Source organism: Dermacentor variabilis, chromosome 11, assembly GCF_050947875.1.
Source record: "Dermacentor variabilis isolate Ectoservices chromosome 11, ASM5094787v1, whole genome shotgun sequence".
Classification (NCBI taxonomy): domain Eukaryota; kingdom Metazoa; phylum Arthropoda; class Arachnida; order Ixodida; family Ixodidae; genus Dermacentor; species Dermacentor variabilis.
Window position 1 is genome coordinate 1,263,211 of NC_134578.1, and position 22,588 is coordinate 1,285,798.

The following is a 22,588-nucleotide window of genomic DNA, read 5'->3' on the forward strand; positions in this document are numbered from 1 at the left end:
TGAGCAAAGGATAAGTGGAATGCCCATCCACTCTAGGCTTCTCAAAATCTTCAGCACGAAAGTGATCCTGCAAATGTTTGTTGTATGGTTAGAAGTGTGATGCTGGTCACCCTAACGCTGGGCTACCCATGGGTCTGCGAAAAACAAGTGCCATATGGGTCGAGTGACTCGAGGCGAGAGCGCGCTCACGTGCGCGGAGGAATAATGCGAGTACCTGGTGCACGTGAGGACGTGGAATATTCGCGCGACAAGTGTGCCTTCGCGTGCCACGACCACGGAATAACCGCGTGTGTTGAGCAACAAACGCGTACACGTGTATCCGCGTCAAGCGTGCAAGACGCGAACGATCCCTGCAATGAACTCCCATTTTCGTAGCATCGCTAATACCGCTTGCACTTCGCTTAAACATCTTCTAAAACACTGCCGAAAAGCACAAGCAAGGTGTACTTATACCTCGCACACGCGGGTGTTTCTTTTTTTTAGGCTTGAAGTTCTCCCGGCCGATTCTGTGTAACCACGCAGAACGACGCTCTCGGTCATTTTTGCCGGTCGGAATCGAGAAAAAATATTTTCCAGACTCGGCTCGGTTTCTGCATCCGAAGGCGCAGCAGCCAGGCATGATTTCCTTGCAGTCAAACGCGAGTGCAACATCATCATCATCATCATCATCATCATCATCATCATCATCATCATCCTAGTTACGCCCACTGCAGGGCAAAGTCCTCTCCATACTTCTCCAACTACCCCGGTCATGTACTAATTGTGGCCATGTTGTCCTTGCAAACGTCTTAATGTCATCCGCCCACCTAACTTTCTGCCACCCCCTGCTACGTTTCCCTTCCCTTGGAATCCAGTCCGTAAACCATAATGACCATCGGTTATCTTCCCTCCTCATTACATGTCCGGCCCATGCCCCCCCCCCCCCCCATTTCTTTTTCTTGATTTCAACTAAGATGTCATTTACCCGCGTTTGTTCCCTCACCCAATCTGCTCTTTTCTTATCCCTTAACGTTACACCCATCATTCTTCTTTCCATAGCTCGTTGCGTCGTCCTCAATTTCAGCAGAACCCTTTTCGTAAGCCTCCAGGTTTCTGCCCCATACGTGAGTACTGGTAACACACAGCTGTTATACACTTTCCTCTTGAGGGATAGTGGCAACCTGCTGTTCATGATTTGAGAATGCCTGCCAAACTCACCCCAGCCCATTCTTATTCTTCTGGTTATTTCAGTCTCATGATCCGGATCCGTGGTCACTGCCTGCCCTAAGTAGATGTATTCCCTTACCACTTCCAGTGCCTCGCTACCTATCGCAAACTGCTGTTCTCTTCCGAGACTGTTAAACATTACTTTAGTTTTCTGCAGATTAATTTTCAGACCCACCCTTCTGCTTTGCCTCTCCAGGTCAGTGAGCATGCATTGCAATTGGTCTCCTGAGTTACTAAGCAAGGCAATATCATCAGCGAATCGCAAGTTGCTAAGGTATTCTCCATCAACTTTTATCCCCTATTCTTCCCACTCCAGGTCTCTGAATACCTCCAGTAAACATGCTGTGAATAGCATTGGAGAGATCGTATGTCCCTGTCTGACGCCTTTCTTTATTGGGATTTTGTTGCTTTTCTTTGTGGAGGACTACTGTGGCTTGTTACGTTTTCGCCTCCGACGTGCGGTATAGCCGGCGCGGATGCAAACGGGACGCCGGGGCTTCGTTCATAGCGGCGGACATTTTGGGCAGTTCAGCGCTGCCCCAACACCTCCTGCTAAGCGCATCCAGGCATGTTTCATTGCCACGTGTCTTCGAGTGTGTGTGCGTGTGCGTGTGTGTGTCTGTGTGTGTGTGCGTGTGTTGGTGCCCCACGCTTGTCAAAGCGCGGCAGCCAGGGAGAGGAGCTCCCCAACTGTGAAGCGAGGAGGTCTGACCGGCGCCGGCCCGGCGGATACTTGTCACATGTCACAACGTGTCCGTGCGTCGCCATCACGTGCGCCTCTTCCGAGCGCTTCCTTCTTGTCCTAGATTCCGAGAGTATAAAGACAGCTGCCCCCGGACGCCAAGGGACCTCGGACTCCGGACCCCAGCTGCCCCCGGACGCTTCACTTTATTCAGCCGAGTAACGTGGTCTCCCGTTCCTGCACTTCGGTCGACCTGACCGGCCGCTCTTTTGCGATCCTGGAATAAACAAGTTGTTCTGTTAGCATTCGACTCATCCTTTGCCAGGACCTTCGGATGCTTCCAGCTGTGCCCCAGACCACCAGGCCAACGCTACCCTTGGGGCTTGTGACTCATTTGCAACAACTGGTTGCCAGTGGTGAGATCGCGACAACGGAGGCCAGCAGCGAAGATATGCGGTCGACTGTATGCTGAGCAGCACAACGACCATCCGGGAGCAGTGCAACGAGCCCTGTGTGATGACTGATTGCCTGCAGCGGAAGGAATGCACTGAATTCTTGGCTGTGAGGTTTGGTGAGTGCGGGACTTTCTTCTTCTGAGTTTTACCAGGCTTTTGTTAGTGTCAGAAACAGAGTTGGTAATTGTGGTTGTCGTTGCTGCCGGGTTAGTTTGCGGCAAGACAATATTAGGCAGTAGAGAAAGCAGCATTCAGAGCAGCCATGGATTTGAAGTCGTTGCGCAAACCGAAATTGCTGGAGCTTGCAAGAGAGTTGGGTCTGGATGTCTCAGACTAACTCAGAAAACCAGAACTGCTAAGGGCTATTCTTGAGTTAGTGGCTGAGGATGACGAGCTGTCGGAATGCCTTGAGACCATTGAGGAGAGGGAGACGGCAAAAAGACAGGAGTGCGAACGTAAAGAGAAAAAAGTGGCTGTGGCTTAGCTAAGGTTAAGCCCAGGATGCGAAGCATACTAGCCTTTATTTTAGTTGTTGAACCACTGTTTAGCCTGGTGAACTGCTGTTGCTTGGTTATATTTGGTTCGGCTAGACAAAGAAACAACTCATGCGTTACTCTGCTTATTCCTTTATTTTCAAACCAATGTCGGCATTCTTGCGTCTGTAGTAAAACCATCTCTTCTCCGAGCTGCTCCTTTCGTTTCTCGCTTTGCCTCTTCCTGTAAGCACGTTCCTTTTCGAGACGCTGTGGCCTCTGTTCCGGAGTATCTTCGGCACGTATTCTCCGCTTGGTTGCATTTCGCCGCTCCGAGCGAGTAGAAGTACTCCCAGATACACTCGCAACTTCATCGTTTACCTCGGACTCTGTGGAGGAACGCTGCTGTTTAGCCGCGTACTGTGCACGTCGCTTGGCAAGCCGAACTTCTCGTTCTTCGGCCGTTTCCGTGGCTCTTTGTAACTTGCGCTTTGCGGTCTGACGAGCGGCCCTTTCCTTTCCCGCCATCGCGCTATACAACTGGCCTCGACGAGAGCGCGCCGCTCTTTTATACAGCTGTTATGACGCCAGTGCCCTAGCGGGAGGAACGGGAGTTAGGCCGCAGCACCGACTGTGCGACCGCGGGCGAGCGTAAGAGTTGAGCCCGGCTTGCAGCTGTTGTGACGTCAGTGTCCTAGCGGGAGGAGCGGGAGTTAGGCCGCAGTACCATCTGTGCGACCGCAGGCGAGCGCACGAGCTGAGACCCGGCTATGTAGCTACGCGGCCGCAAGCGAGCGCACGAGTTGAGCCTCCGCTTTTGCAGCTGTTATGACGTCATATGGTAGCTACGCGGCCGCGCGCGGCGCAGCAAGGAAGAGCGTGGTTGTGCGGCTAGTATGCTTAGCATAAAAAGGAAAGAGAAAGACTAGCGCGACCGTCAACACGCTTTGGAAATGAAGCGTCTCGAGGTAGAGATGGAACGCGCTCGTAATGGAAGTCAGGCACACGGTGCAAGACAACGAGTATCGTTCAAAATGACTGACCTGATGCGGCCGTTTAAGCTTGGAGAGGACATTGGTTTGTTCCTGGTTAACTTTGAGCGAACGTGCGAGAAGCAGGGGTTCTCTCGGGAAACGTGGTCACAGCGCTTGCTCACTTTGTTACCCGGCGAGAGAGAGAGAGAGAGAAGGAGATTCTTGAGTATGGGAAGGAAAGGTTGGGGTAAAGTGCAGCGCAGTAACTGTCTCTCAGCAGAGGACACCTCAACCGCGCTGCACAGGGGGTAGGGAATGAAAGTAGGGGGAGAGAAGGAGCACCAGAAACAGCAGCACGCCGCGGAAATGTGATGGAGCTAAAGGCGGTCGGCGAGGCCGACAGCCTCGGCGAATGTCAGGAGCGCACGTAGAAGTGTCCTGTGGCGTGAAGGGCAGCCCGATGGGTGCAGGAGTTCAGTCACGGTGTCGCACGGCAGGCCGTGCCCACGGTAAGGCGGCCGACGTAGTCGCTCGCTTGAAGAGAGAGGAGGCAGAGGATTTCGACCAAGTGAAATGAGTCTGCTAAAAAAGTACAGGCTGTCAGCGGAGGCGTTCCGTCGGAAGTTTCGGGAAAATGAGAAAGGCAGAAGTGAGTCATATACAGAGTTTGCCTACAGGCTTATGTGAAACATGCAGGAGTGGCTCAAAGAAGAGAAGGCGTTTGGTGACCACAAGAACGTTCTGCAGTGTTTCGGGCTGGAACAGTTTTATAGTCGGTTACCTGAAAACGTGCGGTACTGGGTCTTGGATAGGCCAGACGTTAGTACGGTGGCTAAAGCCGCCGAGCTAGCCGAGGAGTTTGTGACGCGTCGGGCTCGCGGATCTAAGGACGGTCAAAGGGTGAATTTGGCTCCAAGTTTGAGGGGCCGAAGTTCACGCCCATGAGAGCAAGGGGGGACACACGTAATGCGGATGCGAGTGAAAGCAGTCCGACCGAACGTAAGGAGACGGCGGCAGCCGAAGCCGAACGCAGAAAGCGGTTCCAGACGAGGCAAGCGCGCGTGTGTTATACGTGCCAGAAGCCGGGTCACTTTTCGGCGCAGTGTCCAGAAACAAAAACAAAAGTCGTGTTTTTGTCATTATGCAGCACTGACGAGAACATGAAGCTTCTCGAGCCTTACATGCGAGACCTCCTCGTGAACGGGAAAGAGTGCCGAGTGCTTCGTGATTCCGCAGCTACAATAGATGTAGTTCACCCCTCTTACGTAGAACCCGATATGTTCACGGGCGAGTGCGCATGGATCAAGCAAGCCGTGGAAGCTCATAGCGTGTGTCTGCCCGTAGCAAAAGTGCTTATTGAATGCTTATTGAAGGACCTTTCGGAGCACTTGAGACGGAGGCCGCAGTGTCATCTATGCTGCCCCCCCCCCCCCCCCCCCCCAGTACCCGTACCTATTTTCGAACAGGTCCGATCACCTCCTGCGCGAGTAGGGGCTTTCGTTTGGTGAGGCTAGCGTTCAGGCCTTAACCAGATCGAGAGTTCGGGAGCTCGCTGCAAAGGTGGTAGTTGCGGGGCCGACGTTGTCGAACAATGAGAAAGGGTCGGAGACGCAGCAAGCTGATATTCAGAGCACGTCCGAACTGAATAAAATTGAGCCTGTAGCGTTGAAGGCACCAGATACTGGAGAGGAAATGCCCCACCCGGGAAAGTTAGAAGAGCTATCTGCAGATTTGCTCATCGCGCCTACGTCAGATGGACTTAATAGGTTGCTAACAGTCAGCCGGTCGGCTTTGATAGCCGAGCAAAAAAAGGATGGCAGCCTAGAAAACATGCGCTGCAATGTCAACGAAGGTATCGCCAAGAAAAATGCTCGTTTTGTGGAAAGAAGTGGGGTCCTCTACCGGAAGTATCTAGACCACAGGGGAGTGGAGTTCGATCAGCTGATCGTGCCTCAGTGCTACCGTCAGGATCTGTTGCGCTTGTCGCATGGAGGTTCGTGGTCCGGACACCTAGGAGTTAAGAAGACTAAGGATCGTCTTTTACAAGACTTTCAAGGTCAGTTCTCTGAGAGGCCTGGTAGGACTTCTGTCCTTACTCATGAAATAGAACTTACCTCCCCAGAGCCAGTACGATCTAAGGCGTACCGGGTGCCACCCCGCCTGCGCGATATTATGGAGGCTGAGGCAAAGAAAATGCTACAGTTCGGTGTTATTGAGGCGGGTGAGAGTGATTGCACCTCCCCTTTGATTTTAGTTGAGGTACCGGGCAAGGAACCTCGTCCTTGCGTCGACTACCGCAGGCCTAATTCCATCACTAAGGATCAAATTTATCCGATCCCTAACATCGAGGAGCGCCTTGAGAAAGTTAGTAGCGCTCAGTTTATTTCCACCTTAGATCTTGTCAGGGGTTACTGGCAGGTTCCACTTACAGAAGAGGCTAGTAGGTATGCGGCGTTCATTTCATCAATGCGAACATTCCGTCCTAAAGTTTTGAGTTCTGGTTTGAAGAACGCGCCATACTGCTTTTCAAGCCTCATGGACAAAGTGTTGCGGGGACAGGAAGAATTCGCTTTACCGTATTTAGACGACGTAGCGATATTCTCCGCATCCTGGTCTGAGCATATGGCACACTTGCGGGCAGTGCTAACCCACCTGCGCGAAGCGGTCAAGGCTCCCAAGTTCCAGTTAGCACAGGCCGAGGTTGTCCACCTCGGTCACGTGATTGGACGGGGTCGTCGCCGCCCCTCTGAAATAAAGGTGGCCGCTGTGCGAGACTTCCCGCAACCGCGCACGAAGACCGATATTCGGTCGTTCTTAGGTGTCGCCGGCTACTATCAGAGGTACATCCCCAGGTACTCTGATATCGCGGCTCCCCTGACGGATGCTCTAAGAAAAACAGAGCCCCAAACAGTCGCGTGGGACGAGACAAGGGAAAGAGCTTTCAGCGCCCTAAAGAGCGCCCTAACAAGCCAGCCTGTGCTACGATCGCCAGACTACACAAAAGGGTTCGTTGTTCAGTGCGATGCTAGTGAGCGAGGCATGGGCGTTGTACTCTGCCAACGGGAAAATGGAGAAGTGGAACACCCCGTCCTGTATGCTAGTCGTAAGCTGACCAGTCGTGAGCAGGCGTACAGCGCCACCGAGAAAGAGTGTGCGTGTCTCGTGTGGGCCGTTCAGAAATTGTCATGCTACCTAGCCGGCTCGAGGTTTATCATTGAGACGTATCACGGCCCTCTCGAATGGCTGCAGACCATCTCTTCCAAAAATGGCCGCCTCCTGCGCTGGAGCTTCGCTTTACAACAATATTCCTTTGAGGTGCGTTACAAAAAGGGGAGTCTCAACGGTAACGCCGATGGCTTAAGTCGAGGCCCCTAACGTAGGAATCAGCCTCAAAGTTGTTTGATACTGATGTTTTTATGCGAAGCATATTAACGTAGGTTTCGGGCCTTCGCGCGACGCCCGGCGGTGGCCACCATTGACCCTGAAGTGGGGTCACGTGACATGACGTCACGTGATGACGTCACACAGGCTGCAGATGGGGCCTCATATCGCGCCGTCGGTCGCCTCCCGGCGGTGGCCACCATTGACCTTCAAGTGACCTTCAAGTAGGTCACGTGACATGACGTCACGTGATGACGTCACACCGGCTGCAGATGGGGCCTCATATCGCGCTGTCGGTCGCCTCTCGGCGGTGGCCACCATTGACCCTGAAATGAGATCACATGATGTGACGTCACGTGATGACGTCACACCGGCTGCAGATGGGGCCTCGTATCGCGCCGTCGGACGTCGCCCAGCGGAGGCCTCCACGCTTCGGTTCGCGCCGTCGCGCGCGACGCGGCGGCAGCGCCACCATCGCTGCATCACGTGATATGTGACGTCACGCCAGGGATGAAGCGGCGCGCGCCCGCCGTCGCGTCAGTCTCTGTGCCCGCAACCGCGCCAGCGTCTTTGCGCCGGGCGTGTATGCGGTCAAGATGCCTCCAAACGCTAAGGATACGCTAAGGTTAAGCCCAGTGGATGCTTCGCATCCACTGGGCTTAACCTTGATAAGACTCCAATTTTTTCTTCCTGAGGCAGGATTTTTAACATATTGCTTTTGTTTAGTGTTTCAAAGTCATGACGTGCTTTCTAGTGCAATTTTCCAATTTGTGGACGCGTTCTGAGTGCTGCTAGACTACTGTAAGGAACGAAGCAGTAGTATAAAAGGGGAAAGAGCCTGGCATGGCGTAGTGAGGGTTGTGTCGTGCTTGCTGACTGAGCGGTTGAGTTTCGGCGTAGTTCTAGCGCTTGCTGGGAACGAGAAAGAAAGGCAACTCTACCGAAGTCACTTTGCAGTGTCCTGTGTGAACCTGAACGTGAGAACGAGGCCTTCTCGGTGCGCTGCGCTCAAGAAATGCCGAAGGACGACCGACTTCGATTATGAGCATCATCGAGCGACATCCCTCCGGACAGCGGATGCAGTCCCCTGACCATCGGGATGATCTTTCGGCGGGGCGGTCTGTTACGTTTCGCCTCCGACGTGCGGTATAGCCGGCGCGGATGCAACGGACGCCGGGGCTTCGTTCACAGCGGCGGACATTTTGGCCAGTTCAGCGCTGCCCCAACACCTCCTGCTGAGCGCGTCCAGGCATGTTTCAATGCCGCGTATCTTCGTGTGTGTGTGTGTGTGTGTGTGTGCGTGTGTGTGTGTGTGTGTGTGCGCGTGCGTGCATGTTGGTGCCCACGCTTGTCAAAGCGCGGCAGCCGGTGAGAGGAGCTCCCCAACTGTGAAGCGAGGAGGTCTGACCGGCGCCGGCCCGGCGGATACTTGTCACATGTCACAACGTGTCCGTGCGTCGCCATCACGTGCGCCTCTTCCGAGCGCTTCCTTCTTGTCCTAGATTCCGAGAGTATAAAGACAGCTGCCCCCGGACGCCAAGGGAGAAGCTTCGATTTATTCAGACGAGTAACGTGGTCTCCCGTTTCTCGACTTCGGTCGACCTGACCGGCCGTTCTTTTGCGATGCTAGAATAAACAAGTTGTTCTGTTAGCATTCGACTCATCCTTTGCCAGGACCTTCGGATGCTTCCAGCTGTGCCCCAAGCCGCCAGGCCAACGCTATCCTTGGGGCTTGCGACCCATTTGCAACAGGCTGTGGAGCCGCTATAGATATCTTTCGGTATATATACATATGGCTCATCTACACCCTGATTCCGTAATGCCTTCATGACTGCCGAGGTTTCGACTGAATCAAACGCTTTTTCGTAATCAATGAAGGCTATATATAAGGGTTGGTTATATTCCGCACATTTCTCTATCACCTGAATGATAGTGTGAATATGGCCTATTGTTGAGTAGCCTTTACAGAATCCTGCCTGGTCCTCTGGTTGACAGAAGTCTAAGGTATTCCTGATTCTATTAGCGATTACCTTAGTAAATACTTTGTAGGCAACGGACAGTAAGCTGACCGGTCTATAATTTTTCAAGTCTTTGGCGTCCCCTTTCTTATGGATTAGGATTATGTTAGCGTTCTTCCAAGATTCCGGTACGTTCGAGGTCATGAGGCATTGTGTATATAGGGCGGCCAGTCTTTCTAGGACAGCACCATCCTTCAACAAATGTGCTGTTACCTGATCCTCCCCAGCTGCCTTCCGCCTTTGCATGCCTCCCAAAGCTTTCTTTACCTCTTCCGACGTTACCTGTGGTATTTCAATTCCCTCTAGACTATTCTCTCGCACCTTATCGTCGTGGGTGCCACTGGTACTGTATAAATCTCTATAGAACTCCTCAGCCACTTGAACTATATCATCCATATTAGTAACGATATTGCCGGCTTTGTCTCTTAACGCACACATCTGATTCTTGCCTATTCCTAGTTTCTTCTTCACTGCTTTTAGGCTTCCTGCATTCCTGAGAGCGTGTTCAATTCTATCCGTATTATAGTTCCTTATGTCCGCTGTCTTACGCTTGTTGATTAACTTGCGAAGTCCTGCCAGTTCTATTCTAGCTGTAGGGTTAGAGGCTTTCATACATTGGCGTTTATTGATCAGATCTTTCGCCTCCTGCGATAGCTTACTGGTCTCCTGTCTAGCGGCGTTACCACCGACTTCTATTGCGCACTCCTTAATGATGCCCATAAGATTGTCGTTCATTGTTTCAACACTAAGGTCCTCTTCCTGAGTTAAAGCCGAATACCTGTTCTGTAGCTTGATCAGGAATTACTCTAGTTTACCTCTTACTGCTAACTCATTGATTGGCTTCTTATGTACCAGTTTCTTCCTTTCCCTCCTCAAGTCAAGGCTAATTCGAGTTCTTACCATCCTATGGTCACTGCAGCGCACCTTGCCGAGCACGTCTACATCTTCTATGATGCCAGGGTTCACGCAGAGTATGAAGTCGATTTCATTTCTAGTCTCACCATTCGGGCTCCTCCACGTCCACTTTCGGCTATGCCGCTTGCGGATGAAGGTATTCATTATCCGCATATTATTCTGTTCTGCAAACTCTACTAATAACTCTCCTCTGCTATTCCTAGAGCCTATGCCATATTCCCCCATTGACTTGTCTCCAGCCTACTTCTTGCCTACCCTGGCATTGAAGTCGCCCATCAATATAGTGCATTTTGTTTTGACTTTACCCATCGCCGGTTCCACGTCTTCATAAAAGCTTTCGACTTCCTGGTCATCATGACTGGATGTAGGGGCGTAGACTTGTACTACCTTCAATTTGTACCTGTTAAGTTTCACAACAAGACCTGCCACCCTCGCGTTAATGCTATAGAATTCCTGTATGTTACCAGCTGTATCCTTATTAATCAGGAATCCGACTCCTAGTTCTCGTCTCTCCGCTAAGCCCCGGTAGCACAGTACGTGCCCGCTTTTTAGCACTGTATATGCTTCTTTTGTCCTCTTAACCTCACTGAGCCCTATTATATCCCACTTACTACCCTCTAATTCTTTCAATAGCACTGCTAGACTCGCCTCACTAGATAACGTTCTAACGTTAAACATTGCCAGATACAGATTCCAATGGCGGCCTGTCCGGAGCCAGGTATTCTTAGCACCCTCTGCTGCGTCACAGATCTGACCGCCGCTGTGTTCAGTTGCTTCGCGGCTGCTGGAGACTGAGGGCCGGGGTTTGATTGTTGTGTTCATATAGGAGGTTGTGGCCAAGTACTGCACCAGGGTGGCCAATCCTTCTCTGGTGAGAGAGTGCGTTACCGGTTCTGGTCACCAGGATCAGGCCGCAGTCCAGGCCTGTTTGTGCAATTTTCTCAACACAAGGTTTCTTTATTTTCCGGTGGAAAATTGCGCGGCACCGGAATTTGAACCACGGTCCTCTTGCACGGGGGGCGGATACTCTACCGCCCCCATAGGAGTTAAATTAAAAATTAAATTATGGGGTTTTACGTGCCAAAACCACTTTCTGATTATGAGGCACGTCGTAGTGGAGGACTCCGGAAATTTCGACCACCTGGGCTGTTTTAACGCGCTCCTAAATCTAAGTACACGGGTGTTTTCGCATTTCGCCCCCATCGAAATGCGGCCGCCGTGGCCGGGATTCGGTCCCGCGACCTTGTGGTCAGCAGTCTAACACCATAGGCACTGAGCAACCACGGCGGGTCCCGCAGGAGTTGTACGCCTCATTTAACCTACAGTGGTGCCTTATTTGATCAGTCAAGGTGGACCCATCTGAGCTCGGTTATACCGCACGGATGGCACTCAGCTACAGAACCTGGTATTTATTACCTGCACATGTGTGGCCATAAATAATTAAGGATATATATAATTTTTTTAAGGAGGGTTCCCGTACAGTGATAAACTAAAAGAAAAGATATTAAAAAGGGGGAAGAAAAAGAAGGAAGAAAAAGAAGGAAGAGAAACAAAAAAAAAGGAAGAGAACAGGTGATTTGAACTCGTGACCCTTGGATGTTGCCCAGGAAGACAGCTCAGTCGGTTGGTTCGTCATGCCCCAGGTTACTTTCAAGCGCCATATTTCCTGCTCCGAGCCTCATAGGTACGCGGAAAGGGATTGATGTTGTGCCCGGTTGGAAGGCATACTTTCTTGGGAAAATGGCCGCCCGACAATCGGAACAGAAAAAAATTTAGGGGACCTGCACTGCCTGCGCTCTAACTCAGCCGGCCCGCACGGCTGAGTTAGAGCGGCGTTGGAAGGTATATGGCACCCCAAAGTCACGTACTACGGTTGGGCCAATGAACACGTCGGCGGCGCGAGGAAAACGAATGCGGTACTCTGAAATTTTTTCCAGTGACTCTACTCCTGAGTAAAGTCCCTTGATAATTTGAAAGTAGCAACACTCTTTGGGGAGCTCTGCCGCCGCCGCGCGACCTGCTCGCCTCCTCCTCGCCCTTTGCACGTTCCCCCGCGGCAACCAGTTTTGTCCTCGTTTTTCTGCACGACGATTGGTCTCCCTGCCGTTGCCCTTGGAAACGCGCGGATCTTGAGTTTTGCTTGCGTTTTTCTTTTTCGTTCGCGTCATTTTCCTCCTGAGCACGGCTGGCTCGGCGCTTTAAGGCCCAACCACACGCAGCCCGGTATACGCGTCTCGCTACGCGTACACGTAAGCGTACGCGTCTGCGTGCGCGTACGCGGGTGATGAAGGGAAGGGCGCCCAGCCACACGATACGCGCATACGTGCGCGCTTCGCTGCGCGTAGCACAGGGCTGACAGACCAGCTGCGCAGCGATGGCGGAAACGGTCGTCTTTGGCTTTGAGAAAAGTTTATCTTTAATTTCTTTATGGCTAGCCATGTTTATTTAATTTATCAATGTTAGAGCTAGTACATTGTTTTTAAGTTGAGAAACGCACGCTGTTCGTATCTATACATCCTTACGGCAAGAAAAGCTACATCAATTATCAGCATCACGCGCGATAGCGTCTGCTTGCTCACAACTGCAGCTGACATCTGCGCGTGACCACGCACGACGTTGCTGCCGAGCCCTTGCTTAGCCGCTTGCTTCGCCGGCATCAGCGTTCTCTCCCCGTAATGTACCACATGAGAAAGAAGCTTTTGCTGCTGCTGCTCTTGCAACGGCGGCGGGAGCGCAGAAAGCGTCTGCGGCCTCTGCGGCGGCGACGTTGGTGGGTCCGGCCAGTCTTTCAACTGCGTAAAGAAGAAGGACTTTACGGCTGTGAGTAACTTCTTTCCTTTCGATGATCTACAATGGTAGAACTAGGAGCCAGTGTTTGGACATGGAGACTTATCTTCGTTAGGACAGCAATTACTTATCAGCGTTTTTAAGTGCGCGCATAAGCGAAAGGGTTAAAGTAGTAATGCGGGGATCGTACTCGCAGCGCGCGAACGCCCAATTCGCAGAACAGCATCGCGTCGTCGGTGCAAGGTTCGTCCAGGTTGACAGCACCGATCGAAACGATAACGTGACGCACGCGAACAGGGGGAACGACAAGAGCAGGGTGTAGTGCGGAAAGCGCGAAAGCATAGGCGAAGATCGGGCTGATTAGCCGCCGGAAGCATACAGATAGTATATTGGATACGTGGTGACAACACCTCACGACGTTTCAACCGCCGTCTGTCTGACCCCTGTATGCCGTACGACATACGGTCATTAACTGTTCAGCGTCAGAGGGGAAGAAGCGCTTGATTCAACAGACAATCTGTAATACTAATTTGGGGCTCCCTTCATTATTAACAGTAGACCATACTGTTTACACAGAGCTTGTGTAGCAGCCTCTTTTCTTGCACAAAATTTGTAAGGATTAAGTTTTGTAATACATTTTCTGCTATTCGATATTTTATTTGATATCCAGATTATTTTTTCTTCATTTGATTCGATTCTAAATCTACTTTTCGGTATTAGCACACCCCTACAAAAAGCTAAGGACTGCTAGTTATATTTGTGCCATTAGTATAGCACATAGATTCAAGAACACCTTTTTACACGTGTTGGTTGTCTTATATGAAGCTTGTGGAGGAGATACGATTTCCTATATTTTCTGTCTCTCAGAATTGTTACTGTAGAATATGAAGTGTAATGTAATTAAATTGTGACCTGGGGGGCAGGTTAAAATTCTGTGCGACTAATTTCAGAAGTTTCTTGGCAGTGGCCGCACGATTTTAATATACCGTTGACTGGCTCTCCTGTTTTGCCGAACCACTGTTTGTATTCAAGCACATAAACAAAGCAGGGGGTAAAATTAATGATGGCTAGTGGCTATACGTGTGTGTCTGTGAAAAGTGTACAGCTCCTGATACCTGCGCGTGTATATGGGCAGGGCATGGTCTTGCTGCCAGGCAATAATGCACCATTTTTTACAGATGCAACGGATACGTCAGGATGACCACGGATTTTTCTACAAGTTCTTTCGCAAGGCGCCGCAGCTCTTGGACAAGCTATTGAGCTTTTTAGCAGAGGCCCTCACACGGCAGCACCACATTCGAGAAACCCCTGGAGCCTGGAGAACGACTTGCTGTAGCATTGAGGTTGGTAAAGGACAGTTGCCCCTAGAGTAATAATGTGCGATTGCAGGAATACAGAACACCGTTTCTTTGTCATTTAATGTATCATTTATTTTATTTTATTTACATATTACTGCCCGCCGCCTTTTGGAAGCCAAATCAGGAAGGAGCCACAAAACATTGAAGCAAAACAAAAGAAAGAAGGAAACGACTGACAATGAGCGTGCATAAAAAATACTAATACATAATAATAATAATAATATATTAATAATCATCTTTATTTCTCTCTTTCCACAGAATACAGAATTATACACAACTAACTATTTATTAACTCATAAACACATAAAAAAATGGGACACGAAATGCTGATACAAAACGAGAAATAGTAATGATGGTACTGACAATGCGCGTGAAAAGAAATACAAGAAAAAAATGATCGCATGAGCACAGAGACTGAAAGTTTCCACTTACTGCATCACCAGTGTAACAGTTACGGCTAACTCTAAAAAAAACTGCCATCGACTGGCATCGCACAAAAGCCACCTCAGTGCTTTTGACCTTGCGCAACCTGTAAAACATGCACTGAGGTATGCTTGCACATGTAGTATTAAACAAAGGTGGTAGCTAACCTACACAAATGAATTTTGATCGTATGTCACCTGAAAAGGGCCCCCCACAGCCATGTAGATCATTGTGAAGAAAAATCATGTCATCATAATTAGTATTCAAACAATTGAAACATGCATACTAATTTTTTTTCAACTTGCATTCAAGCTACTTGGCATCCCGGTAAGACATAAAAGACGTTGCCTTGACTTACTGTGTGGGGATTGAGGCGGCTAGACTCTGCAGTGGTGTGTAAGTCATATAGTGGCGATCGTGCCTGCAAAGTATTAAACAACTGCAGAACAGCACAACAGCCGCAGAAATTTCTTACATTTTTTTCAGCTTAAGAAATTTTTTAAAGCTCACATGCTGTTCACGGCTCCCGTCAGGTAGCCCTGCTTCCTGCCAGTGAAGCAGGGTCATACGTATAAATGTCTCATTTACACACTGCCTTCAATGTCACTGATTACGTACAAAGACTTTGGCCAAACATCCAATGCAGAACATGCAAAACCAACTCTGGAACTGAGCCACGGAACACAAAGAAAAAAAAAATGCAAGGAATGTGGCTTGTGGATGATAGTTGTGGGAGAGGTAGAGGTTGTCTATGTTGGCAGTGAACCTCGCCTCCTGGCTATGTGGTGGCAAGACTTTTGCCTTTCTGCTACCTCTTCTAATAATAATAAAACAATATGAAAAATGCTTGCGCTGCTAGAACGCCCCGACAGGCTTTACAACTTGCAGCATATAACCGAAATTTTCAGTGGGGTCTGGTTGAAGGTTCATTACATTTTTTTATTTACAGGCATGTACAGGCATCTCTACATGCATGCACAAACTCTTCATGCACAGGTGGTGAACTCAAAAAGGTTCATTGCTGCAAGACAGGCTGAATGAGTAAACAGAGATGAAAGCGATAAACATCTGTCTTGCAACAACAAACCTTTAGTTGCAAGTCAGTGCTTCTTTATCGTAGGTGTGTTGCTAAAACATGTTCGCACATCTCTACAGCAGCAATGGCCAGCCAACCAGGCCCACAGATATCAACTTTATGAAATTCTTGAATACCGCACAAAAATATGGATACAACACAATGTAAAATGAACAAAAAAGAAGAGCTGAGGGGCTTTGACATGACAACAACAGACAAGGAAACATATATAAAGCATAAAGGAAAATAACTCATTTTATTTGTAATGTCAACATCACAAGGAGAAGGGAAATGAAAGTGGTCAAAATATAACTTGCCACTGGTGGGAGCTAAAACCAAAACCAATTGAGCTGGAGGCTATTCCACCATCAATTTCATAGAATGTTTATGTGTACTAGATTAGGCTCTTGGAGTGTTCTTGCATGAGTAGCGTTGGCTAACACTACCAGGGTGAGATCCAGTACATGCACATTCAGGCCCAAGAAAGTTTGCAGAGGGATAGCCATTGCTGCAGCTCTACTGGTAAGGCAATGCAAGCATAATTCAAAGTTTGTGGGTTTGTCTTCCATTAGTGAGAAGCTACCTTCTTATATACTTTCATTTTCCTCCTTATTTTTCCATTTCGATATAAAGTAATTAAATTCATCAATGATTTCCTTTTGTTTCATTGTCTCTTGGCTTTATTATACAAAAAGTATACATTCAAAAACATTAATCTTTGAATTACTCTCCTACTTGCATCAATGTAATTTTCATGTCGAAATGCGTATCCTCACTGACCTCTGTAATGTGTTTGAGCAGAGAGACGGCAAAAGTTCGAGGTCGTCCTGTGGTTTGCATCTTTTGATTGCACTTGAAACATTGCCTAATTCCTCCAATATTAACTGACTCTAATCTTTCTTTTTCCTTTTCCTCCCCCTTGACTTTGCTTCAGAAGCAATGCTTCCTAACGTATCCAGCCTACGACTGCCTGCTGAAGCCAGCGATGCTTCTGACTGCGGACTGCTGTGGTGTGCCTCAGAATCCTCAGGAACCAGAACTCCTTGAAACATCGGTGATTCAAGAGATTCTAAAATGCCCTGAGACTCCACAGACTCATGCGACGCCGAAGACAGAGTCGATGCTGGCGCTTGTGACTCTTCACTTGACGGTGATGGCACTTCCAAGTGTTGCCAGATCGGAAAACTGGCACATTTTTTGTTAAGATGTCTGCAGCACTTCCCTCCTCACTCGATGGGGGCACTGGTGGAAGGTTGGCGGACATCCTGCATGTGAGCGTAATAAGGGTTGCACATACTGTCAATGTGTAAATAATGTGCCAGTCTGGATGCAAAAATATATGAAGGCTCAAATCCTTCCACATTTGTTTTAGTGTGTGATTTTATTAGCGTACACTGAAGCTCTGAATCAGTTTTGTAGGGACAAAAGTGGCTTGCCTATACAACCAGAATGAACAGTTTCTGCATGCGCATAAGTGTAGCTTTTGTATCTTTTTCTGTTTTTGCTTGTGATGCATTTAAGCAGTTCTTACTAGATCTGCATGCCTAAAGCCTAGTGATTACTTCTACTCAAAACAGTGCATGATATTTGGAATGTTTCAGTTTTGAAATAATTAGCAGGAAGCATTCCACTACATTTACTCAGTAAAACCACTTAATAAATTTCATGTTGAAAGACCTATGCTTGCACTCTCTAAACATAAGAGTAGTAGTACTGTTAGGTCTTGCTTTAGTATAAGGCTCTCTCCTGTTCTAGTTTTTCTACTGGAAACGTTCTTGGCTTGTAACTTTGTTTTCCTTTCACTTGTTTGTAAACTTCATCTCATTCTAAACTGTTTTTCTTAACTGAATGTACGTCTAAACACAGTGTGAAGCTGTGTACGTAGTAATCAGGGCATTTGTTGTTTGTATTTAGGAAGTTACATCTAATAATGTTTGCCTTCTTGCCATCTGCCTTGTAAAGGGTGTTTTGGCCCAGCAAAGCTGACCTTAGCGAGCAAACCCTTCCAGAAGGTTTCTTACAGCCAAGCTTTTTTTGCCTCTTCTCTGGACTTTCCTACCGCCACTCCTACTGTCTTGCCAAATAGCTCGCCTCATATTGATATTAATGTAGTCGTTGAACCATTGTCATCCCAGCTGACTACTGGCTACTGTGTTGCACGAGTGACAAGTACTGGACGTAATGCAAATACCAATTAAAATAATGTAACTAGATCGTGGTTTTAGCATGTAAAATTTCAATAATCATTTTTTGCACAGTGCGAATGTGTTAAACTGGATCATCTAGTCCTTCCTTGAAAATTTTGCTAAGCAGGAACAGCGTTCTCCACAAACATCGTGAAAGCTTCGCTTAAACGAGTAACCACACCACCTGGGATCTGCAGAATAACCGCAGGCTGATAATTAGGTAAGCACACTGCTGAGCAGACACAAAAAGAATTATCAATTACACAGCTGACAATGTCGTCAGTACTATGGCGCATTTATTCCTACAGCATGATGACACTGAATGAATCCCTAAGCAAGCTAGGTAATATTTGAGGGTCTGTGATGAAGCACCGATTTGCACACTGCTGGCAAGCAACAAAATGCAAAATTAAAACTGTGCATTGAAGTGCCCAAGGTACACATGAATATTGCAACATTCAATACTCAGTTAAATACTGGCCATTGACTTGCACGCTGCCTTCTAGGATCAGTGCACAGAATAAAAAAAAACTACTTGCATGTTTTGTGTTTTGTTTTTGTGTGTGCATCATGCAAGCCCTTTTCTTTTTATTCATCCTGCTAATTTGTATGTGATATTCTCTGTACTTCTGTCTTATGATTTACTGTTAGGTTTTTAAGTGCTATTTTACTTGTTATTTTGTACCTGTATTTCTGCTTTCTCTGCTCCCCACTGCAAAGCCAAACTGGCTTTGTGGGTACCTAAATAAATATACAAAGCTATTCTTGTACTGCTTGTATGTCCCCTCACCGGATCACATTTAACGAAATATGCGATAATCGGAGCGGCGATGCAGCACAAATATTTTATCGCCAATTAGACAAAGCTGAATATAATGCATACTGTGCGTCGACTTGCTTGTGTAAGCACAATATTGAGTCGATTCCCATAAGTGCGGTGCATTGCCAGCTATAACACAAACATACGGCATCGCCGGTTAACGTGGTAAAGGGAAAGCACTAAAATCCCGTGTTTCATTTTTAACACGCCGGCTAAGGCGGAAACTTCAAGATCACTTACGGTCTACTCTCCATTGTGTGGCGCAGAAACATCATCTGGTCGAAAAACAGCCAGATGACGTCGTCCTGAACGTCGTCTGGCACGGCGCGGCTCTTTTCTTTCTGAAACGTATTCCCAGGCGCCGAAATTTATTCCCCGCGGACTTCCATCACTTCTGCAGCGCTGGGATAACGTCATCTGCACAGATGAAACGCGTTTTAGACATCTGCGAGTCGGCTGATGAGAGAGTCAGCTTATACCAGTGCCACACAGCTAGGCTTTCGATGGCGATCGAGCGCGATCAAATTTCTCGATCACGATCGGTTCTACGCACATTGCGCGGTACAGGCAATCGTGATCACAAAATCCGACCCCGATCGGGCTCGATCGCGATTGAAACTGCTCCGCTGTGATGCCCGTATAAAATTCCGAGCACTCGCCTGTTCGGCAGCGTTGGGAATGACGATCCACGACCACCTCGTCAAGTGCTTGTTCTAGTGGCGCTTGTGTTTCGCCTGCTACCAAAGCGCAGGTCGAGCCTCAGCGCAGGCGATCAGCGCTTCGTTGTTGATCGCCTCCATAGCCTCTGTGCTCCATCGACACGAAACCAGCAGCGACTCCCGGCGTCTCCGCACGATTCTGAAACTTCAACAACCTTTCCGAACCGCCGGAAGTGTACATGCGGCCCACGTGACGTCGGTGCACAAGCTGCCACTTCCGTCGCGTACGCTCAAACAGACGCCCAAGATCAAGACCTCCTTGACGCGCGCGTTTCCTGCGCGTCTGCCCTCTCTAGACGCGTAGGACAGGCGCGTACGGCCTCGCAGACGCGTGACGCGCAGCCAGGCGCGCACGATTCACCGCGTGTGGTTGGGCCTTTAGCTCGGCGTAACGAACGTTGTACGCTGTGTTTCCTGCTCTATGTGCTAGCGCTATGCCGGGCTGTTGCGCATATAACTGCAGCAAGAAACCGGAAGATAGTTACGCCGTTTTTATAATACCACAAGGAAAGCGTTACGGCTTGCGCAGGAAGCAGTGGATGCATGACATTGGCCGAAGGAATTTTGTTCTGACAAAAAACAGCGTTGTTTACGAGCTGAAGCGTCTTTCTTATGGCTCGTAGCAAAGCAGCCAGTAAAGCTGCATTTTATTTTTCATTTTTCCGGCCTGCTCATCAGCGTTTTTGTTGCGGTTATCCTCAGTATGCTTAATATTCCAGGGCGGCTCCATCACCTCGCACGTCACTAACTGTTGTTATTCAGTCGGAAGTGCAGCATTATAGATTCTGCTTTGCGCCCTGAAAAAATTAGGGGCAAGTATACCCGAGATATTGCAGATGATGAGCATTAGCTAGTCAACATTGAGTTTTTTTTTAAGTTTTAAGGCGAAAGCCTTTAGATCTCTATGTTTCAAGGTCGCGTTGTAAACTGGAGGTATCACGTGACCCTAGGAAGGCCAGAGGTGACCCAAAGTATTCCACGCCTGTATAAGAGAATGATTACCCAAGTTAATTAATGAATCATTAGTGATTGACATAAAAGGTGGATTAGGGAGGATTAAGGTTGATTAGAGTGTATTAAAGAAGATTAAGGCGAATTAGAATTCATTAAGGATTAAGATGCATGAATAAAAATTAAGGTGGGTGGAGGAGGATTATGGCAGATTATGGTGGATTAAGGTGAAGGGTTAATGAAAGGGTATTAAGACTGATTAGGATGCATAAACATGGATTAGGGAGGATTAAGGCGGATAAAGGAAGATTAAGGTCGATTAATGTGGATTAGGTCAGATAAAGGAGGATTAAGACCGATTAGGAAGGATTACGATAGATTGAGGTGGATTAGGGACCATGGAGCTGGATTAGGGTTGATAGAGTTGGATTGGGGTGTATTAAGGTAGATTGAGACTATTAAGCAGGATTAAGTTGGACTAAGGTGCATAAATAAGGATTAAGGTGGATGAAGGAGGATTATGATGGATTAGGGTTGATAAAGGAGGATTAATACCATATAGGGTGGACTAAAGTGCATAAGGGGCCAGGTACGTTGATTAGGTTGTATTAATGTGGATTGCGAGTATTAAGCTGGATTAAGGTGGATGAAGGAGCATTAAGGTGGATTAGGGTGAACTAAGGTGAATTAGGCTTCATTGAGTATTAAGACCGATTAGTCTGCCATAATTTTCTTGATGCACATTAATCCACCGAATCCACATTCATCGACCTTAATCCTCCTTCATTCACTTTAATCCACCATAATCCACGAAAGTCCTCCTTAATGCACCCTAATTCACCTTCATCGACCTTAATCTACTCTAACCCTCCTTAGTGCCCTTTAATCCTCCTTAATCAACCCTAATGCTGCCTCATTCACTTTAATCCACCCTAATCCACTATAATCCACCCGAATCCACATTCATCTACCTTAGTCCACCCTAATTCGCCTTAATCCACCCTAATCCTCCTTCATTCACTTTAATTCACCCTAGCCCACCATAATCCTCCTTAGTGTAGCTTAATCCTACTTAATCCACCCTTATCCTTCATTCATTTTAATCCGCCATAATCCACTATAATCCTCCTTAATGCACCTCAACGCACCTTCATCCACCCTGATCCACCTTCATCGACCTTAATCCAACCTAGTCCTCCTTTATGCACCTTAACCACCTTTATTCACCCTAATGCACCTTCATCGACTTTATTCCACCTTACTCCTCCTTAATACACACGAATTCATCTTAATCCAATCACTAAACAACCATTACTTTGCCAATCATTAATCATCTCTTATACGCGGCTGCACATGCTTTGGTTCGCTTCCCGCCTTCCTTCGGTCACGCGATATTTTCTGTAGCTAACAACGGGACCTTGAAACAGAGGTCTAAGGCTGTCGCTTAATGAGCCACACACAAAGGGATGTGTAACAATCAATTCTAGATCATACGCACGAAGTAAAGCATCTGATCATGTGGCAGAAAAATTGTCTGGAGTATAGACCTCGCCTCAAAGCTCCCCTTACATCGGTATACCCCGTTCATACGGCTGTAAGAAAAAACCCACCTCCTCATAAACGTTGCTTCCAGCATTATCGATGCCGTTATTAACATTTATCATAATTTTCAACCCCACTGGGGCGCGCAACTGGCCCAAAATAGCACGCCTCCATAGAATCCTGCGGCCCGTCCGCGGGAGCCCAGGAGGAAAAGCGCGCCGTGTGCAGCCGGCGGGCGAGGAGAATCGAGGAGGAAAGCGCCGTGAGGAGGAGAGTGTCGCTACTTTCAAATTATCAAGGGGCTTTACTCCTGAGGTCCATATGACGCCTCCTGGTGGCGGCCTACGCCATATCGTGAGGGAAGAGATAGCTGCCCTGACCTGCCCGCAAGTCCCGAGCCCACACCCTATCCCTACACCAACTTACGCTCAGGTTGTCTCTATAGCGCCACCCCAACCTGCATCGCACGTGTTCCTGAATCCTATCACTACAAGACCACCACCTCTTCCGTCTTACAACGCATGGCGCCCATATCGACCGGTTTGCTACTACTGCGGAATCTAAGGCCCGTGAGATGGTTTCTAAGGCCATCTACGACTTCTAAGGCCCGTGAGATGGCACCG

General features: G+C 48.4%; 2 protein-coding genes and 1 long non-coding RNA gene across 3 annotated transcripts in view; 1 reads left to right on the forward strand and 2 right to left on the reverse strand.

Annotated features, from left to right (window-relative positions):
• The window catches only part of LOC142564891 (aldehyde dehydrogenase, mitochondrial-like), a 158,877-nt gene that overhangs the window by 50,096 nt on the left and 86,193 nt on the right, over positions 1-22,588 (reverse strand). The window lies entirely within an intron of this gene.
• On the forward strand, positions 12,506-18,697 carry LOC142564370 (uncharacterized). Its single transcript, XM_075675354.1, has 3 exons — positions 12,506-12,924; positions 14,070-14,234; positions 16,682-18,697. Exons 2-3 carry the CDS (start codon positions 14,070-14,072, stop codon positions 16,949-16,951), a joined length of 435 nt encoding a protein of 144 aa, XP_075531469.1. The 5' UTR covers positions 12,506-12,924; the 3' UTR covers positions 16,952-18,697.
• On the reverse strand, positions 15,978-19,836 carry LOC142564371 (uncharacterized). The gene is made up of 3 exons (XR_012824569.1): positions 19,413-19,836; positions 18,994-19,170; positions 15,978-17,012 (listed from the first exon to the last, which is right to left on the reverse strand). It is a non-coding gene; the product is annotated as an uncharacterized LOC142564371 (long non-coding RNA).